Source organism: Salvia splendens, chromosome 17 (assembly GCF_004379255.2).
Source record: "Salvia splendens isolate huo1 chromosome 17, SspV2, whole genome shotgun sequence".
Lineage (NCBI taxonomy): Eukaryota > Viridiplantae > Streptophyta > Magnoliopsida > Lamiales > Lamiaceae > Salvia > Salvia splendens.
In genome coordinates this window covers 25,003,308-25,022,344 of record NC_056048.1, presented here as the reverse complement: position 1 = coordinate 25,022,344, position 19,037 = coordinate 25,003,308, and the positions used below count along the sequence as shown (strand labels likewise).

Genomic DNA, 19,037 nt, shown 5'->3' with positions numbered 1-19,037 from the left:
CCCCATTAATTGTCCACTTTCACTTTTTACTATAAATGGAAAGTAGATCTCACATTCCATTAATTCATTAAACTCACATTTTATATAAAACTAATATACAAAAGTGAGACTCATATTCCACTGACTTTTTCAATTCACTCTCCCTTATATTTATTAAAACTCATACTGGAGTCAAAATGAACAAGTAGGGGACATATGGAGTACTTAAATGCTAGGATCTGTGTATGTTATTATGTAGTAGTGGACAAATTAAACTAGGGCATAGGAAGCGTTTCTTATTTTGACGGAGGGGTATTAAGAGCATCCGCAATGGCGCCCTTCACTGCGGAATTCCCACCGGCGTGGCGGACGTCCGCCATTGTGCATGGTAGGCACGGATACGGACGTCCGTTAAGGACACCGCAGTTCCGCGGGGAATTCCACCAGGAGTTCCTGCAATTGGGGATGCTCAACTTGGTTAGTTTGATTTAGTGCACCACAATAAGCTCTAGTGTTTTTTGCTATTGTGCCACTTGCTTTGGGAGGCAGAGAGTTAATATATTACCATTTGAATTTAATGTAGCAATCTCATTTTAAGTTATTGCTGCAAATGTCATGCAAATTTTCAATTTAATGTGCTACAATCAGAAATTAAAATAGAATGGCAATAATGTATTGCTTTGGATTGAATACATTAAAATATTAATTAACCCTATACAAATCTCGTGTTAAGATTAGTCAATCTGCATGAAACGATGAAAGCCATTATATTTCGGGCAATATCTTAAATTACTATAAAATATTGATAGAGTGAAAAGTACGTAGACATTTACATTATTTTTGTATAGAGAAGAGAGATATGTCCTAACCTTTGCAACCTAGACTGTCGTGACTCATGTGATGCACTAAATCAACTAGCTAAGTTTAATATTTTGGGCGATATCTTAAATTACTATAAAATGTTGATAGTGTGCCACTTACTTTGGGGGGCAGAGAGTTAATATATTACCATTTGAAGTTATGCCAGGCTACGCACTGGGGTGTCGCTTAGTTGAAATCAATTTGTATAAAATGCAATCCGATTTGGTTGTCGGCTGATGCACACATCCAAAATTTCCAATTTTCAAATAACCTAATTCAGAAACAAGATCTAGATGTCTGAAGATCTCGAGGGAAGATCTCAGATCTTGAGAAATCAAACGTTTTAATGATTGTGTTTTTTAATATAATTTATCTAATCAAGTTAGATTATCTTACCGATAATATATAAAAGAAATAGATGCCCTTCATATATTTGTTTCTTTATTATTTTGGTACTTTTAATGATTGATATACTTTTAACATAAATAATGATTTTACTATAAGGCATAAATTATACAATAACAAAATTTGATAATTCGTGTAAAATATTTAGATAATTTAATTTCCAACAAATAAATAAATTACGTATGATAACTTGTGAAGCATAATTATATTTCATAAAAAAGTCAAAACGAATCAAGAATTTAAACTAAAATATATATACACCAAATAAAAAATAAATCACACTATAATATATTATATAAAAAAAACAAAATGAAAATCAAATCACACAACTGCCCAAACTCTATAGATCTAATCTCCGCAGTCAATGAAATTCAGATCTGTTCATCTCCGTCGTGACCAAACGCCGGGAATTCACCTCGGGAAGACACAACTAATTTTATGCAAGCTTGGATTGAGCCGAGAAATAAACGCGGGCCTACTTATATACTATCTAAGCTACCAAACACCCATTTAAGCATCAATCTCGCACAGTTCTAAATTAAAGTCAGCAAATTGGAGGTGTGCGATTTCCATTTATGAACGCAGTTTTACCATTGAGAATATGGCCATACTAGGAATTATTTTATATTGACCGGAAATGCGTGTTACAATTTCAATTCATCAATATTCAATATACCAATATCATCATGCGTATCAATGGGAAATTGTTACTCATGGAGTTGCTATATATATAGATAGATAGATAGATTTATGATACCGTAGCATTCTCCCATAGAATTTGAATGGCTGTGAAAATTGTAGAGAGCCACACCGTGTCGCCGTCTTCCGGCGAGCATACGCTGCTCCCACTCTTATATTTCGACTTGATATGGCTCGACTTCGTTCTCACCGAGTCTTTCTATGTGTACCCCCTCAAATGCTCCGAATCTCGTTTCTTGGAAACCATAGTCGTCAATCTCATACATTCATTATCTCTCACTCTCAAACATTTCCTTCCACTTTCATCCAAAATCATCTTCCCCCTCTCCTCCGCCGCCATGCCCGTTTCCCGCTACACCAACGGCGACTCCGTCTCCCTCACAATCGCCACATCGGATGATGACTTCTCCTACGTAGCGTCCAACCGTCCCAAGGCTGCGGACGGACTCCACCATCTGGTCCCACAAATGCCGGCGGCCGTATACTCCTCCGACGTCATCAAATTCAGCGCCCTCGCTATTCAGCTCACCTTGTTTCCCAACCAAGGGATCTGCATCGGCTTCACACACCATCACTCCATTTGCGATGCCATCACTTTCTCCGCCTTCGTCCACACCTGGGCTTCCATCAACAAATCCAACGTCATCAAATATCTGCCTTTCTACGGCCGAGATTCCGTTCAAGATTCGGGAAAACTAACCATAGCCCAATGGAACCAAATGAAGGCGAATAGGCCGACGGTTTCACCAACTCTTCCGTTGCCTTCAGATAAAGTCCGAGCAACATTCCACCTAACTGATTCCCAAATCGACAAGCTCAAGAGCTGGGTTGCGATCAAGAAACCTTCCATAGGCCGACCCTCTTCTTTCGTGGTGGCGTGCGCTTATCTCTGGAGCTGCCTGGCCAAGTCGGAGGTGGACAATGACGACGATGATGAGACACAATACTTATGCTCTCCGGTTAATTGCCGTGGGCGGCTTGATCCGCCCCTTCCGGAGAACTACTTCGGCAATTGCTCGATCCAATTAATTGCAGCTTTAAGCCATGGAACACTGAAAGGGAATGATGGGTTTGTGGCTGCTGCGGAGGCAGTGGCGGATGCTGTTAAAATTGCTGTGAAAAGCACAAGAGTGTCGGAGTTCTATGAGAATCGATCGGAAATATTCTCGAAATTGAGCGGAAAGAGGGTGGTTTGGGTTGCAGGATCATCAAAGATTGATCATTGTGGTGCAGATTATGGATGGGGGAGAGCTGTTAAGTATGAATGCGTGCATACAGACTTTAACGGAGCAGTTCATCTTTGTAAGGGCAGACAAGGTGGAATCGACATGGGCTTCTCAATGCCTAAACCTAACATGTTTTCTTTCACCTCTATCTTCAACAAATACTTATTCATCAATTCCAATTTGTAATTTTTCTATTAATTTTCCAATTCAACTAAAATTATTTCCATGAATAATCAACCAACTGCTTTAGCGCTCCCAATCTCCATCATCTCCAGTAGCCTACATAGGGCTCAATTTCTGGTGCAGGTTCTAGCGAGAGAAATCTGTAAATCAAACAACCTTCATATTCGCTCGAAACATATATAGTTATAAAACCCAACTTCATCTATACTTGTACTCCCTTATTCCACTCTAGCTAAGTGACACATTTTATTTTTTTTTGAATGTTTCACCTCTAATCGACACATTGCTTAAAATAAAGACATCATTATCGCTAAACTCACAAAACAAAATTGCACCATTGCCAAAAGAAAATGTTCCACTTATAATAGGAAAGGAGGAATACATCAAATCATGCAAACTATGTTGGGGTTTGAAGCCCCTTGCACAGCAGAAGATTTGTACAAAACAAATAAATCAGACGTGGGATCTATTTGACCGATTACAGGATTAATCTATTCACATGTTAACACAGAATTGCATGCTAGAACGCGAATAATTCATGCTCATAGAATATAAATCCTAAACATGAATTCTACGGTTAAGAGTTACCGATTTGATTCTCCAAAGAATCGTTGATTGCTCGCGCCTTCTCCACGATTATCTTCAATACTAGACCACGGATCTTCTGACTGGTGTCCCGAACTGTATTTCGACATCAGGGTGGGCTGATCTTATCGAAACACTAGGACTCGAATAAAGAAGACACAAATTCCTCACGGGGGAGGAGCTGAAAAACTCACGGGGGAGGTTTTTCTATTAGGAAGAATAGAAAAATCGTTCCTTTCTCAAATATGAGAGTGGACGAAATTTTCCACAATTATAAATTGTGTTTTTCTATCTCCTTTATTCTCCTATTTATAATAGTTACATATTTGGCCCAGTCAGGTATCTATGGAAGGTTTTGGATATGAGCTCCCCCAATTAGCTTTTTACTAATTAAATTGAACTCACAATTTAATACAAGCTTATATTGGAATATTACGAGCAGCCACTACAGAAGTAATATTGAACTCCCCATCCAAATCTGAAATTACAAGTAATCCGGGTTTCCATTTTGTTTATTATTTATTTCCCGCGCTTAAGATATAAATATTCATTAATTAATTAAAGTCTGCTATGGACTTAATTAATTAACATCTTATTAATTCCAAGAGTGGACTTAGCAAGAAACACTTATTTATTATTCATAGAGTAATAAAACTCCAACTGGCCAGTTTCCGAATAATAAAACCTTGTTCAAGCTCCTCTTGAGGACATTATCAAACGAGATTCACCTCGCGCACGATTCAACATAATAGCAATCCTAGCACTGCTAGATAATGATCACCACTACCCAATATACCTGGATCGTTGGGTGACGAAAAACCCGCACCTTTGGTAAGTCAAAGTAGTAGATACTCAATATCGTATGCTCAATGCTAACGTACATTGATTAAGAAATAGATATTTATCAAGACCTCGTCTTTCAGTAGATAGCATAAAGACTCGTCTTGCTGTTAGATCCATTCAGTGTTATACCACACCAACGTCATCTTATTTCAATAAGGCTTAGAAATAATCGGACTGACATTGCAACCTTTAACGATAGGTAGCCAAAGCCTATCTAGGTTGTGATATTCTTCCTTTTCTTTTGCAAAGCATTGCATAGAACCGACTGTAATTACCTTAAAGTGGACGACGCCCACAACCAGTCTACTAAGCAAAAGACTTAGGCTTTGTTTACTTCTTATGCATTTAAATGTTTATAAAACATTTTATAAACGCACAAGCAAACACAATATAATAATATACTGATTCTATTCGTGCGAAATGCTCGAATAATACTAAATCGGGTCAAAAGTGGATTGTAGAGTTTTTCCGTACACAAGCAAGATTCTATTCATGCGAACTCGCTCGAAACATGCTTTCCAGTATACTAAACCTAACAAACTAAACAAGTGACTCAACTTATTTTAACACAAGTAATACCTGCAAGTATACGGGACTAGTGTGTTAATTATAAGCAAGAGTATCGTATCTCACAAAGACAAATTTGTACCAACTACCACAAACAAATATTAACTACTATCTAGACACTTATCGTGACATAAAAATATTACTACTGATATAATAAAAAAGAACTACAATTCAGACGATAAGAACTTTAGTATGCCGGGAATCGAATATTTACCTAGCTAGTTTGTTTGAATGTGACACGAAAAATAAAAATCTAACACTGTACACAGCCGATATAAATTAAGATAAATGGAATGAAATATATCTATCGTAATACTCATTGGTTTACTCTACTCTTGTTAACCGATTAATATTCTTCTTTATACGTTCCAAAATAAATGAGTTATTTTAACCTGCTGGAAAGAAATCAAGAAATTAATATAATTGATTTCTAGTTGATCTCTAATTGATCATATACCATAATTAGGAGATTGTATCTTCCTTATGTAAATTGTATTTTGCCTATAAAGTTGTAATCTCTGCACATATTCATAATGCAATAAGAATACATCCTTTTTCGATCCCCAATTATTTCTTCATGGCGTCAGGGCAGGAACGAATGAGGCTCAGAGAATTCTCATCATAGCCAAGTGATACCCAATTCTCGGCCTTATACCAAAACTAAACAGAAACCAATCCCAATACAGAAATGTCAGACACAGATGAAGACAAGCCAACAGGAGAATCCTCAAAGTTAAGGACAAACAAGAACGTTACTGTGGTGTTCAAACTGAACGGGAAGAATTACCCGTTGTGGGCGCGGCTGATGAAAGTCGCAATTGGAAGCAGGAGGGGATACTCCCACATCTACGACGAACCGCCGGAACCAAACAGCAAGGGCTACCGGGATTGGGAAGAAACTGATTTGATAGTTTTTTCTTGGATCGTCGATAATATCGAAAATGATATTATCGCCGATTTCGCTCACCATCAAACGTCCAAAGCCTTGTGGGACAATCTCGCAATCACCTTCGAAAGCAAGACGGATCCATATCAAATTTACGACCTGGAGGACAAAATAATATACATAAGACAAGGAAATCTTGATCTTGAGACGTATTACCGTCGAATCCACGGATTATGGGTGAACATTGATCGAAGTCAGAAACAGCCTGTAACGTGTTGCGACAAGGGGATCTGGCAGTATCGGCAGCACACGAGTGAGAAACGACTCATCAAATTCCTCACTGGATTGAATCAAGAGTATGACCACATCCGTCAGGAGATCCTGAAGGAACAGCCATACCCCTCAGTCGAAGAAGCCTACGGATGGGTGAAGAAGGAGGAGGCTCGACAAAAAATCATGCCACCGGCATCCGCTCCACCCACTTGAGACTCCACTGGCGTAGGGAGCGCCGATGCATCATCGGGGGAAATAGGCTATGGATTCGGGGCTTAGAGGGATCGACCGAATCGAGGAGGACCGAACAACCGAGGAGCGCCGCCACCTGCCGGAGCCGCACACTCTTCCGGAGGAAAGCCGGGCAAAAGCAAATTGTGGTGTTCCCACTGTGGGAAGAACAAACACACGAGGGAGACTTGCTTTCTCCGTGTAGGTTATCCGGAGTGGTGGGATGAGAAGCAAAAGGCACGAACTCAGGCGAGATTCGCCGCCGTTGGAATCGCCGAGATGGAGCAACGACAGAATGCCCAAAATCAGATTAGGGGCGAGATGAATGGAGGAGAAAATTAGGAGAATACCCCTCGCCCAGAAACCAACGGTGGCAGCAACAGCGGCAGCGGCGGAGGCGGAGTTCGGGTCGGGAATTTTGTGGCAAGAACCGGAGGAGCGATGGAGTCACAGAATTGGGGCAGCGGCGCGATGAATGGAGGTAACGGGTTTGGTCTAAGACCAAACCCTAATATTTCTATTTTATTGCAATTAGAACCCCCACTTTGTGAAAATATGCTCAACAACCCCAATGCTCAAAATAGACCCCTGAACTCTTTATATTGTGATAAGTCACCCAGAAATATCCTGAAATCCGAAATAAACCCACATATTGACCAAATTGAAACTCGACATCGTTTTGCACCTCTGATGAAAATTTCCACTGCATTTAACGTGCAAAATAGTGATAAAATTGATACACGGGGATGGATCTTTGATTGTGGAGCCACGGATACTATGACTCCGGAGAAAACGGACTTTAGTGACTTTAGTGAGGTCACTAAGACTTATATTAGAACTGCAAATGGGGAATTAATTAAAGTGGCAGGAGCCGAAACCATAGAAATTTCTCCAAATCTTCGTTTGTCAAATTGTCTGTTTGTGCCAAGCTTATCTCAAAGATTAATGACAGTGAGCCATGTCACAAGAGAGCTGAATTGTACTATTCTAATGCGCCCAAAATGTTGCATTTTACAGGATATTCAGACGAGGAAGATCATTGAGCGTGGCACTGAGAACCAAGGACTCTATTACGTGGATGGGGTAGCTCAACATGGCAGTGCAATGTTGGCTCAAGGATCCACGAGAGAGGAGGCTTGGTTGTGGCACAGAAGACTAGAACATCCTTCCCATAGTTATTTTCAGCTCTTGTTTCCAAACTTTAAAATTCCTAGAGATTTTTCCTGTGAGACATGTGTTTTGGCCAAGAGCCAAGGACAATCTTTCAAACCTTCAGATACTCGTATGAAATTTATGTTTGAACTTGTGCATGCTGATGTTTGGGGCCCTGCGCCCGTTACTGGGGAAAAGGGTTTTAGATATTTTGTTACCTTTATTGATGATTGCACTAGGATGACTTGGATTTATTTCTTGAAACACAAATCTGAATTAGTCGAAAAATTTAGCCTTTTTCATATGATCCAAACCCAGTTTCAAACCACCGTAAAAATCCTTCGATCTGATAATGGGAGAGAATTTGTCAACAATGACATGTCTGAATTCTTTAAAAAACGAGGTCTTGTTCACCAAACCTCTTGTGCCTATACACCCGAACAAAATGAGGTAGCAGAAAGAAAAACAGAACAATTCTAGAAGTCACTTGTGCCCTCATGATTGAATCCAAAGTACCCACCTTTCTTTGGCCCGTAGCTGTGGCAACCTCAATTTACCTCATAAACCGGCTACCCACCAAAATCCTCAACAAAAAAACCCCTCTTGATATCATCTCCCAACAAGCTAAAATACCTGAAGCCCTTAGTATGCCACCTAAAGTCTTTGGTTGCACCGTCTATGTCCATACACCCAAACATGAAAGAACCAAATTCTCACCTTGTGCCTCCAAATGTATTTTTGTGGGATACGGGGTAAACCAAAAGGGTTATCGATGCTTTGACCCGAATACTAAGAAAATCATCACCACTATAAACTGCAATTTCTTAGAAACCGAGTTCTTTTACCCACACTACATTTGCAGTCAGGGGGAGCAAAATACTGAAACTAATCATGGGGACTGTCTAAGTTGGTTTGTGTGACCTCCAAGTCCTTTAATTGAGGAACCAACAGAGACTATTGCGGGCATTGCCGCCAAGCACGCCTCTACACCAGAGTCTACTCAACCACCTCTCGATCAACCTCAACCAATATCCCAGGTATGCCTCGTACCGATTTCTGAAGAGAATGTTGTAGTTGATACTAACACTGCAGAAGAAGAAGATAACACCGTCGATGGTGACACTGGGAAGTATGTTCTTCCATATCGAAGTACTCGAGGCATTCCCCTAAAACGATACTCTCCCGAGAAGATTGGTGCAAAAAGCAGATATGGGGTTGCAAATTTTGTGCAAGGAAATTTGAGTAAAATGACATGAGCATTCGAAGCGACACTCTATGAGGAAGAAGAGATTCCATAAACTGCCGAGGAAGGAATGAAGCACAAACACTGGAGAGAGGCTATGCTTACAGAGATGAAAGCATTTGTAGCACCCCGGAAAATTGTGACTTTTTATTTTTTTATTTTTATTTGATGGCTTTTTTTATTAATGTGGATGTTGAATAAGAATTTCTTTTGTGGAAATTGAGTCTCTATGTGTTTGAGTTAATTATATAAAATTAGTTGTTGTGGGTTATGTGAGTTAATGTGATTAAGCTTCCAATGTGTGAATTAAATTAAGTGGGATCATGCATATATTTCTAGCCATATTATTTGGAATTTTCGGCCCTCCTATCCATTGGAAATAATACTTTCTTTCTTGGATTTAATTAATTGCTTTGGGATATTTATCTAAATTAAATCAAAACCAAATTATCCCTATGCTATTCTACATAATTTTCGCCCATATGCCTTTCAATTACTTGTGGGATTAATTTATTTGTTACCTATTTTGTGGGAGTCTTTTCCTACAAGAAAGTACCAATTTAAATCTTATTCATATTTAATTGAGGATTTAAATATTTTTTTTTAAAATACTCCCCTAGTACACGTCCCTTTTCCCTATTTTCACTCCACAATTTGTTTTATTTTTTATTTTTGTTTATTTAAGTAGAGAATTAATCCTAGAATATAAAAAGGAGAAACCCAAACCCTAGCCCCATTATTTCAACGCCTTTTTCTCTCCCTCTCCTCTCTCCCACACGTTTTTTCCTTTCTTCCTCTCCTTCTCCACCAATTCTTCACCAATCCTTTGTTCTTACATCAATTTGGAGTTGGAAATTCAAGATTCATCGAAGAATCGCATCAATTATCTTTCCTACTGATTGTTTTTTAACAAGAAAGGTATATTTGAATTCTCTTTCTCATCTTTTCCATTGAATCCTTGTTCTTGATTTCCTACATGCATTTAGAGGGTGTAGGAATCATAGATCGCAAATTAATCGGTGGGGATGTGTGTTTGCATGAGAACTTTGATGAATATGCGTTTTTGTTTGAGTTATGTGAAGTTTGATTTGAATCCTTGGTGAATGATATGAGTTTATGTGCAAACATGGTTATGAGAACCTTTTTGAGCATGATTTTGTGTTATAAGCATGAAAAATTGTATTTGGATGATTGAGGAAGAAACCCTAAATTCGAATTTGTGAGCCTGAAATCTGTGACGTTCGAACAGCAGTTTCTGATGTGTAATTGACCTATCAAACGATCGAATTTTGATGTGAAAGTTTTACTGAGTAAATTTCAAGGTGTTTTCTGTATCTCGTGTAAATTTCAGCCTTTTTGTCAAAAAATGGATTTTTAATAAATGTTTGAAGTTGACTGCGCAATTCTGCCAGAAACTTGTGTTCTCGCCCAGAATGTTTCGTATTCTGTTTGACTGACCAAATGACATTATTTGAGTGTGAAACTTTACCTGAATGAACTTGAATGTGTCTACTGTGTTGTGACCAAATTTTAGCTTCATATGAGGTCGGATGAATTTTTGGTGATTTTTACAAACCAACCGCGCAGTTCTGCCAGTTTTGTTGTTATGTGAAAATATCACTTGTTGCTAAGTTTGAAGAACTATATGATGCATGTATGATTTGGGAAAGTATCATATGACGTGATTATGTGTGACACGTTGAGAAATATTATGGCATGTTTTTCCTTATGTCGATGAATGATGGGATGGGTAATTTAAGGGAAACGATAAAAAGGAACAATAGGACATGCATGATAACATAAGTTTATGGAAAGCTGATTGTGTTGTCGTTGGCAAGGGTGATGAGTATACGTGAGCTCGAGGAACGAGAGTTGCATAAGTTGGAATTGTGTTGTTAAGCAATCGAGGTGGGCCTTCTTTTACTAAACTCTTTTATGTTTCAAAAATATGATTGTGGAGCTATAAGGGAGGTTTAAAGTGTTATGTCATGCCATTATTTTTTTGATGTTGAGATTGTTGCATGATGCCTAGTTCGTTTGAGCTTGCTCCGTTTGGCTATAGGGCTATGTTGAGATTGTGCTTGATGCCTAGTTCGTTTGAGCTTGCTCCGTTAGGTTATAGAGCTATGTTGAGATTGTGCTTGATGCCTAGTTTGTGAGTTCGCTCCATTAGGCTATAGGACTATGATAAACGAATTCGGGTCTGAGTAGGGCCGCAAACCCTATCAGGCTGTGTACACAGGTGGGATCGGGAGTCGTCCTTGCAAGTCGGCCGGTCTCGTGGGCGAATAGTGTGGCCACACTTTCGTCGCACTATGGTAAGATGTGAATGATTGATTAATTGATGAGAAAGTGGGGAGATTGTTTTGTCTGGCCGGGCTATGAAAATATTTTTGTGATACTCGATGATACTTCTTTTCTAAAATGTTAAAACTCGAGTTCACTGGTATGGATGACATAACTGTTATAAAATGTTTTCGGCATGAGCCCATTGAGTACAACAAGTACTCAGCCCTGCATTTCTTTTTAAAATTTTGCAGGTTGAGCGGGATGTTGCGATGGATGTTGAGTGAGCTTTAGGAATTCCCGGATGCGTCGTGTCTTCATACATGGGCGTCATCCTATGACTCTCCTTTGATACTTGTTTTTCCGCTGCCTTGTTTCGAATCGTTCTTGATAAAGTCTTTCATTTTTTTCCCACACTATGTTATGACATTATTTACCTTGAGACATTAATCCGTTGTTTAACTATTCGATAGACCAAAATATTTCTTTTTGAAGTTAATTGGGTTTTCATATTCGATCTCGTCCTTTATTGTTGTCTTTCATTGCGTCCCTCTTTTCTTCCCCGTTCCTTAGTCCCTTCCCTAGTCACGATTTCCCCGTCTTTACTATCCTTAGTGAGGGCGGTCGTGACAGCATTGATGAAGAATAATACCTGGGTGAAAGGAAAGCTGCCAGAAGGAGTCAAAGCCGTGGGGTGTAGGTGGGTGTTCACTATCAAACGGAGATCAGATGGCTCAGTTGAGAGATATAAGGCACGGCTTGTAGCAAAGGGGTACACTCAGACATACGAGATTGACTATGCTGAGACTTTTTCTCCACTAGCGAAGATCAACACGGTTAGAGTTTTGTTCTCAGTCGCTACGAACAAGGATTGGCCACTCTACCAGTTCGATGTGACCACTGTCTTTCTACATGGAGAACTACCTAAGCCCATTTACATGGTTCCTCCACCTGGTTTTTCAGATGAGTTTCAACCCCGAGAAGTGTGCAAGCTCCAGAAGACGTTGTATGGACTGAAGCAGTCTCCCAGGGCTTGGTTCAGCCGATTCACTGAAGTGATGAAGAAGTACGACTAGATGCAGAGTAACTCAGATCACACATCATTCCTCAAGAAGAAGAATGGGAAATCACATGTCTTATTGTCTATGTCGACGACATGATCATCACGGGGGACGATGAAGAGGAAATTGGCGAATTGAGAAAAAACCTGTTCAAAGAGTTTGAAATGAAGGACATGAGTCTTCTCAAATATTTCTTGGGAATTGAGGTTTTGAGACCAGAGAGGGGGATCTTCATCAATCAAAGAAAATATGTCCTTGATCTTCTAGCAGAAGTGGGCATGGTAGACTGCAAGCCGGAAGACACCCCAATGATACAGAATCACGGACTGCAGATAGTCGAAGGGGCGAAACTCACGGACAGCGAAAGATACCAGAGACTGGTGGGGAAGCTCATCTATCTTTCTCACACTAGACCCGACATAGCATATGCTGTGGGAATAGTGAGTCAGTTTATGCACTCACCACAGGAGGATCATTGTGAAGCAGTCTTACGCATTGTCTGGTACTTGAAAGGCACTGCGGAACATGGGGTATTGTTCGAAAAACATGGGCACTTGGAGATTAATGGTTTTACTGATGCAGACTGGGCAAGGAACCCAGATGACCGAAAATCCACGGCAGGGTACTTGACATTGGTAGGGGGAAACCTTGTTACTTGGAGGAGCAAGAAGCTGAAGGTGGTATCACTATCTAGTGCTGAAGCAGAGTTCCGTGGGATCAAGAGTGGCCTCACTGAGATATTGTGGCTGAAGAGGCTCATGACAGAACTTGACCTTCACGTGTCAAAACCATACAGACTGTTCTGTGATAACAAGGCTGCGATTAACATTTCTGAAAATCCGGTTCAGCACGATAGAACTAAACATGTGGAGGTCGACAGACATTTCATCAAAGAGAAGCTTGAAGCCAAGATTGTTGAATTCCCATATGTGAAATCAAAAGATCAACTAGCAGATATTCTAACCAAGACTGTGAACGCGGAGTCGTTCAGAGAGGTACTAAGCAAGTTAAGTATCGGGAATCCCATTACTTAACTTGAGGGGGAGTGTTGGAAAGAAATCATGAAATTAATATAATTGATTTCTAATTGATCTCTAATTGATCATATACCATAATTAGGAGATTGTATCTTCCTTATGTAAATTGTATCTTGTCTATAAAGTTGTAATCTCTGCACATATTCATAATGCAATAAGAATACATCCTTTTTCGATCCCCAATTATTTATTCATAACCTTTTAGTAAAAATCAACTATTTCTATATCTTTGATTTTAGTTTTTGTCTACTTAACTAACTAAACTTCACTTTCTTTAATTTTGTGATGAAAAAATATTTCACTTAACAAGGGATTGAGATATTACTCTAATTATTGTAAAATAAAAGGAATATCCAGAAAAATCGATAGAATTGGTTGTTGGTGTTATGTTAGTTCTCATTCTATGATTCACATCTTTTGAACTCGATCGAAAAGCATCATTATTGCCGATGGGTCATGGGAGGATCAATAATGAACTACAATCGTTTTGTTTAATTTATTGCTACGAGCAAATCTCGTGTCTTGATTAAACCATAAGCGTGAAATGATGAAAGACATTTGGTGACATTTTGGGAGTATTATTTAATGTCGATAGAAATTGTTAAAAAAAAGTATGCATACACTCGAGAGCCATGCGGCCATTACTTTTCAACAAGGAACAAATCATTGTGTTTATGCTATTCAAATAATAAATTTGTTATTGTATTCAATCTCGATTATAAAATTTGCAAGAAGTAATGAAACAATTATAAAATTTGCAAGAAGTAATGAAACCGTCGATTTTAGAACTGTGGTTGGGTTCAGGTTCAAAAAATTTCAAATTGAAATCATGCTTAAATCGCCGGTTCCGTGTGGTTCTAAACCTAAACTGCGAAAAACCGCCGAAAAACCGTGAAACCGAGCCGGAACCTCAAAAAACCGACGGTTCAGAACCGTAAAAGACCTCCGGTTCGGAACCAAACCGAAACCGGCGGTTTTGAAATCGAAACAGCGAAACACCCTCGCGGTTCGGTTTCAATTTAGAAATTTCCGCCGGTTCTGGAACCGTGGCCACCTCTAGTTTAGATACAATATGCATGAAATAATGAAAGCCATTTTGATAGCAACCGGATAAGTTGCGTTCCCAAAATAGGCATCCGGGAAACATAACAGCTTGGATCTCGCGCCAATGGATACTGCCAGAGTCCGAGTGGTTGAATCGTCAGAGTTGCCTAGTCTGCTCCGCCATAGATGAGCAAGTAGTGATTGCAGAGTAGATATTTTGTCAGTTCCTGCTTCCGAATTTGCCTTCGCCTTGAGCTGGCCTAATTTCTCTTTACTGAAATGGAATACATGTTGGCAAATGAAATAAATATAAATATAATAATATTCTATAAATATGACCAATTGATTTTAGGATGGTACCTTGCGCGGCAATTGAGTTGGAGCGACTAGGTTTTTCTCCACTGTAGTTAGATGGATATGCCGATTATCGATGGGGACAGCGATGGCCAGCTCGAACACAGGGTGTTTCGAGATCGATTCTGAACCGCGAGAGATCTCAGACCAGGAATTGATGAAATGCCAGAAGGAAGTCTCCCCATCCACCTTATGTGGGGATTCAACCAGACCCGCTTCTCGTTTGCAGATGTCAAACTTATCTCGGGGTAAGGACTTGGTAAGCATATCGGCACCGTTCTCATCGGTGTGCACCTTCTCCAGCTGCAAAAGCTTTCTGTCAAGTGCTTCTCGTATCCAGTGATACCTCACATCAATATGCTTCGTTCTTGAGTGAAAACTCAAATTCTTACTCAAGTGAATTGCGCTTTGACTGTCGCAGTAAAGCACATACTTCTCTTGCTTCAAGCCCAACTCTTGTAGAAACTCCTTCAACCACAGTAGATCTTTACAAGCCTCCGTCATAGCTATGTACTCAGCCTCCGTTGTGGATAATGCCATGCATTTTTGAAGTTTCGATTGCCACGAGATAGCTCCCATTGCAAGTCTCATCAGGAATCCGGACGTGGATTTCCTGGAATCTACGTCACCAGCCATGTCTGCATCCGTATATCCATTTAGTAGGATATGGTTGTAACCAAACTTCAGAGAAAGTTTAGAAGTACCTCGCAGGTACCGAAATATCCATTTCACTGCGGTCCAATGCTCTTTTCCTGGATTAGAGAGAAATCTACTAACCACACCAATTGCGTGAGCTATGTCGGTCTGGTGCATATCATAGCATACATTAGATTACCCACCGCAGAAGCATATGACACCTTCCGCAGCTCTTTCTTTTCTGTCTCACTTGTCGGGCATTGCGCAGAGCTGAGCTTCATATGACCCGCAAGTGGAGTGGTGACTGGCTTCGACTTGCTCATACTGAATCTTTCAAGAACTTTCTCAACGTATTGTTTTTGAGATAACCAGAGCTTCTTGCTCTTCCTATCCCTGGAGATCTTTATTCTAAGGATCTGCTTAGCCGCGCCCAAGTCTTTCATCTCAAAAGACTCGCTTAGTTCTTTCTTCAACTCATCAATCTTGCTAGCATCATGGCCTACAATCAGCATGCCGTCAACGTAGACTAACATTATGATAAACTCACTCCCTGCGAACTTCTTGAAGAAAACACAGTGATCTGAGGTGGTCCTGATGTAGCCATGGGTCGACATGAAGGACTCAAACTTCATGTACCATAATCTGGGAGCTTATTTTAGGCCGTACAAGCTCTTCCTCAACCTGCACACAAGGTTATCTTTCCCTTTAACTTTGAACCCTCCAGGTTGGTCCATGTAGATTTCTTTATCTAAATCTCCATGCAGAAACGTCGTCTTCACATCAAGTTGCTCGATCTCTAGGTCTGAGCTGGCAGCAATCACGAGCACGACTCTGATTGAAGACATCTTCACCACTGGTGAGAAAATCTCTTCAAAATCAACACCCTTTCTTTGACTGAAACCTTTCACAACCAGTCTGGCCTTATACCTTGGTTGTGAGCTGTGCTCCTCAGCCTTCAATCTGTAGACCCACTTATTTTTCAGTGGTCTCTTGCCGGCTGGCAACTGCACCAAGTCATAGGTGTGATTTTGATGTAAGGAGTTCATCTCGTCCTTCATGGCCTCTAACCACTTCTCCTTTTGGTCATGCGCCATGGCTTCAGCAAAACTCTGTGGCTCTACTCCATCAGTGAGCATTACATACTCATGTGGGCTATATCTGGTAGAAGGTTGTCTTTCTCTGACTGACCTTCTGACTAGAGGGACTTCATCTTGTGCAGGTCGAGTCTCCTCGTCGCTTGCTCCATCATCAATCGGATCGCCTTGCTCCGGTTGGATATCTCCCCTGTAATCCTGAACCGTCGGTGAATGAACTGGGTCTAAGTTTACATGAACTTCTGAATTAGATTCAGGCTTTTCTTTCGCATCATCAGGAACTTGATCTTCAAGGAATACGACATCCCTGCTTCTGATGACCTTCCTGTTAACCGGGTCCCATAATCTGTAACCAAACTCTTCATGAGCATATCCCAAGAAGATACATGGTTTGGTTTTGTCATCAAGCTTGGATCTCTCATCTTTTGGAATGTGCACGAATGCCCTGCAGCCAAACACTCTCAAGTGTTTGTAAGACACGTCTTTTCCGGACCAAACTCTGTCTGGAACGTCACCACCCAAAGGAGTTGATCAAGTCAACTGCAGTCCTCATAGCTTCACCCCAAAAGGATTTGGGCAGTTTGGAATGCGACAGCATGCATTTGATTCTTTCACAAATCATTCTGTTCATCCTTTCTGCCACTCCATTGTGTTGAGGAGTCTTTGGGACACTTTTCTCAAGCTTGATACCATGGTTCTTGCAGTGCAGCTCAAATGGGCCTTGGTACTTGCTACCGTTGTCTGCACGAACACACTTCAGTTTCCTTCCCGTCTGCCGCTCGACTTATGCTTGAAAATGCTTAAAGACCTCCATGGTTTGGTCTTTGGCTTTCAGAGTAAAACACCAGACTTTTCTCGAAAAATCGTCAATGAAAGTGACGAAATATAATGCGCCACCAAGAGTTATGTCTTTCATGTAGCACAGATCTGTGTGCACCAAATCAAGAGGCTGTGCTCTTCTTGAGGGAGAGAAACTTTTGAATGCGACTATGTGTTGTTTTCCATCCAAACAATCAACACAAGTTTCCAAATGCATTCCTTTTACCTCAGGGATGAGGCTTCTTCTAGCCAAGATCTCCAGACCTTTCTGGCTCAGATGTCCAATCCTCTTATGCCATATCTCAATGGAGGAATTTTTGACGACTGCATTTACCTCTCCATTGGACAACGTTGCATGCATCAAGTAGAGCGAATTTTGCTTTCTACCTTTTGCTGCAATGAGGGAGCCTTTTATCAGCTTCCATTTTCCTTCGCCGAAATGGTTGATGTAACCATCGTCGTCGAGCTTGCCGGTGGAAATAATGTTGAGTCTGATATCAGGAACATGCCGAACATCTCTTAAGACGAGCTTACACCCCGTGTCAGTAAGCAGATGAATGACTCCTATACCAGCAACTTCTGTCACGCCGTGATTGGCCATTCTAACTTTGCCAAAGCTGCTACCGGTGTAGGATGCAAACATATCACGATATGGTTTGATGTGATATGATGCACCCGAATCAACGATCCAGTCTGTTTGTTGGCATGACGAACTCACACAGGCATCATCGCAAACTACGACGACATCGCCATCGGTTGCAACTGCCATTGTGTCCTTCTCAGCATTTTCATTATTTCCTCGCATTTGATCTCTTTTCTTCTTTCTGCAGTCTCTCTCGTAGTGGTTTGGACCACCGCAGTAATGGCATTTGAAGTCTTTTTTGTGTTTAGACTTCCCCCTGGATTTGTCTCTCGTGTTTTGAGAGTTTCTATTTTTATTTCTCCCTCGATCACTATTTTCAGCAACCATCGCCTTTGTCTCAGAAGAATGATCTTGCTCTCTTCTTCTGGATTCTTCGTTAAGAAGACAATCTTTGACCATCTGTAAGGTCAGTGCTCCCCTTGGAGCCGAGTTGCTGATTGACACCACAAGAGTGTCCCAACTATCCGGCAACGAACTGAGTAGCAATAAAGCTATCACTTCATCATCAAGAGAAATCTTCATGTTGATAGATTGGTTGATAAGACCTTGATATGCGTTGAGGTGCTCCGTCATGTTGGCGCTCTCCACATATCGCAATCGAACGATTTTTCTGATGATGGATGCTTTGTTCAAGGCATTTTTCCTCTCGAACATAGCTTCCATTTTCTTCCAAAGAACATCAGCCTTTTCCTCATTGGCGAAATGATGGAAGATATTGTGTTCGACGAAGCGTCGGATGTAACCAACAGTTTTTCTGTGCATGATGATCCAATCATCATCACTCATATCCTTTGGTTTGGCATCATCTCCATGTAAGGGCAAATAGAGATCCTTACAGTGGAGGAGATCCAACATGCTTTGCTTCCAAATTGAGTAATTCGATCCACTCAATTTGAACATGCCACCAAGCGAAGACGATTCCTCCATTTT

At 40.5% G+C, this 19,037-nt stretch overlaps 2 protein-coding genes across 2 annotated transcripts; both read left to right on the top strand.

The window, feature by feature from the left end:
• The first annotated feature begins 1,780 nt into the window (after positions 1 to 1,780).
• Positions 1,781 to 3,614, top strand: LOC121773907 (anthocyanidin 3-O-glucoside 6''-O-acyltransferase-like). Its single transcript, XM_042170829.1, has one exon. The coding sequence runs from the start codon at positions 2,028 to 2,030 to the stop codon at positions 3,354 to 3,356; it is 1,329 nt and encodes a 442-aa protein (XP_042026763.1). The 5' UTR covers positions 1,781 to 2,027; the 3' UTR covers positions 3,357 to 3,614.
• A 2,422-nt stretch (positions 3,615 to 6,036) lies between these two features.
• Positions 6,037 to 9,146, top strand: LOC121774522. Its single transcript, XM_042171382.1, has 3 exons — positions 6,037 to 6,660; positions 7,756 to 7,877; positions 8,819 to 9,146. The coding sequence occupies exons 1-3, from the start codon at positions 6,037 to 6,039 to the stop codon at positions 9,144 to 9,146; spliced, it is 1,074 nt and encodes a 357-aa protein (XP_042027316.1).
• The last annotated feature ends 9,891 nt before the right edge of the window (positions 9,147 to 19,037 follow it).

Coding starts and splice junctions, on each gene's coding strand:
- LOC121773907 (XM_042170829.1), top strand. CDS start 2,028: ATGGCTGTGAAAATTGTAGAGAGCCACACCGTGTCGCCGTCTTCCGGC.
- LOC121774522 (XM_042171382.1), top strand. CDS start 6,037: ATGTCAGACACAGATGAAGACAAGCCAACAGGAGAATCCTCAAAGTTA. Junction 6,661..7,755: donor TCGAAGAAGCCTACGGATGG/GTGAAGAAGGAG, acceptor TGCATTTTACAG/GATATTCAGACGAGGAAGAT. Junction 7,878..8,818: donor TCCACGAGAGAGGAGGCTTG/GTTGTGGCACAG, acceptor GTGACCTCCAAG/TCCTTTAATTGAGGAACCAA.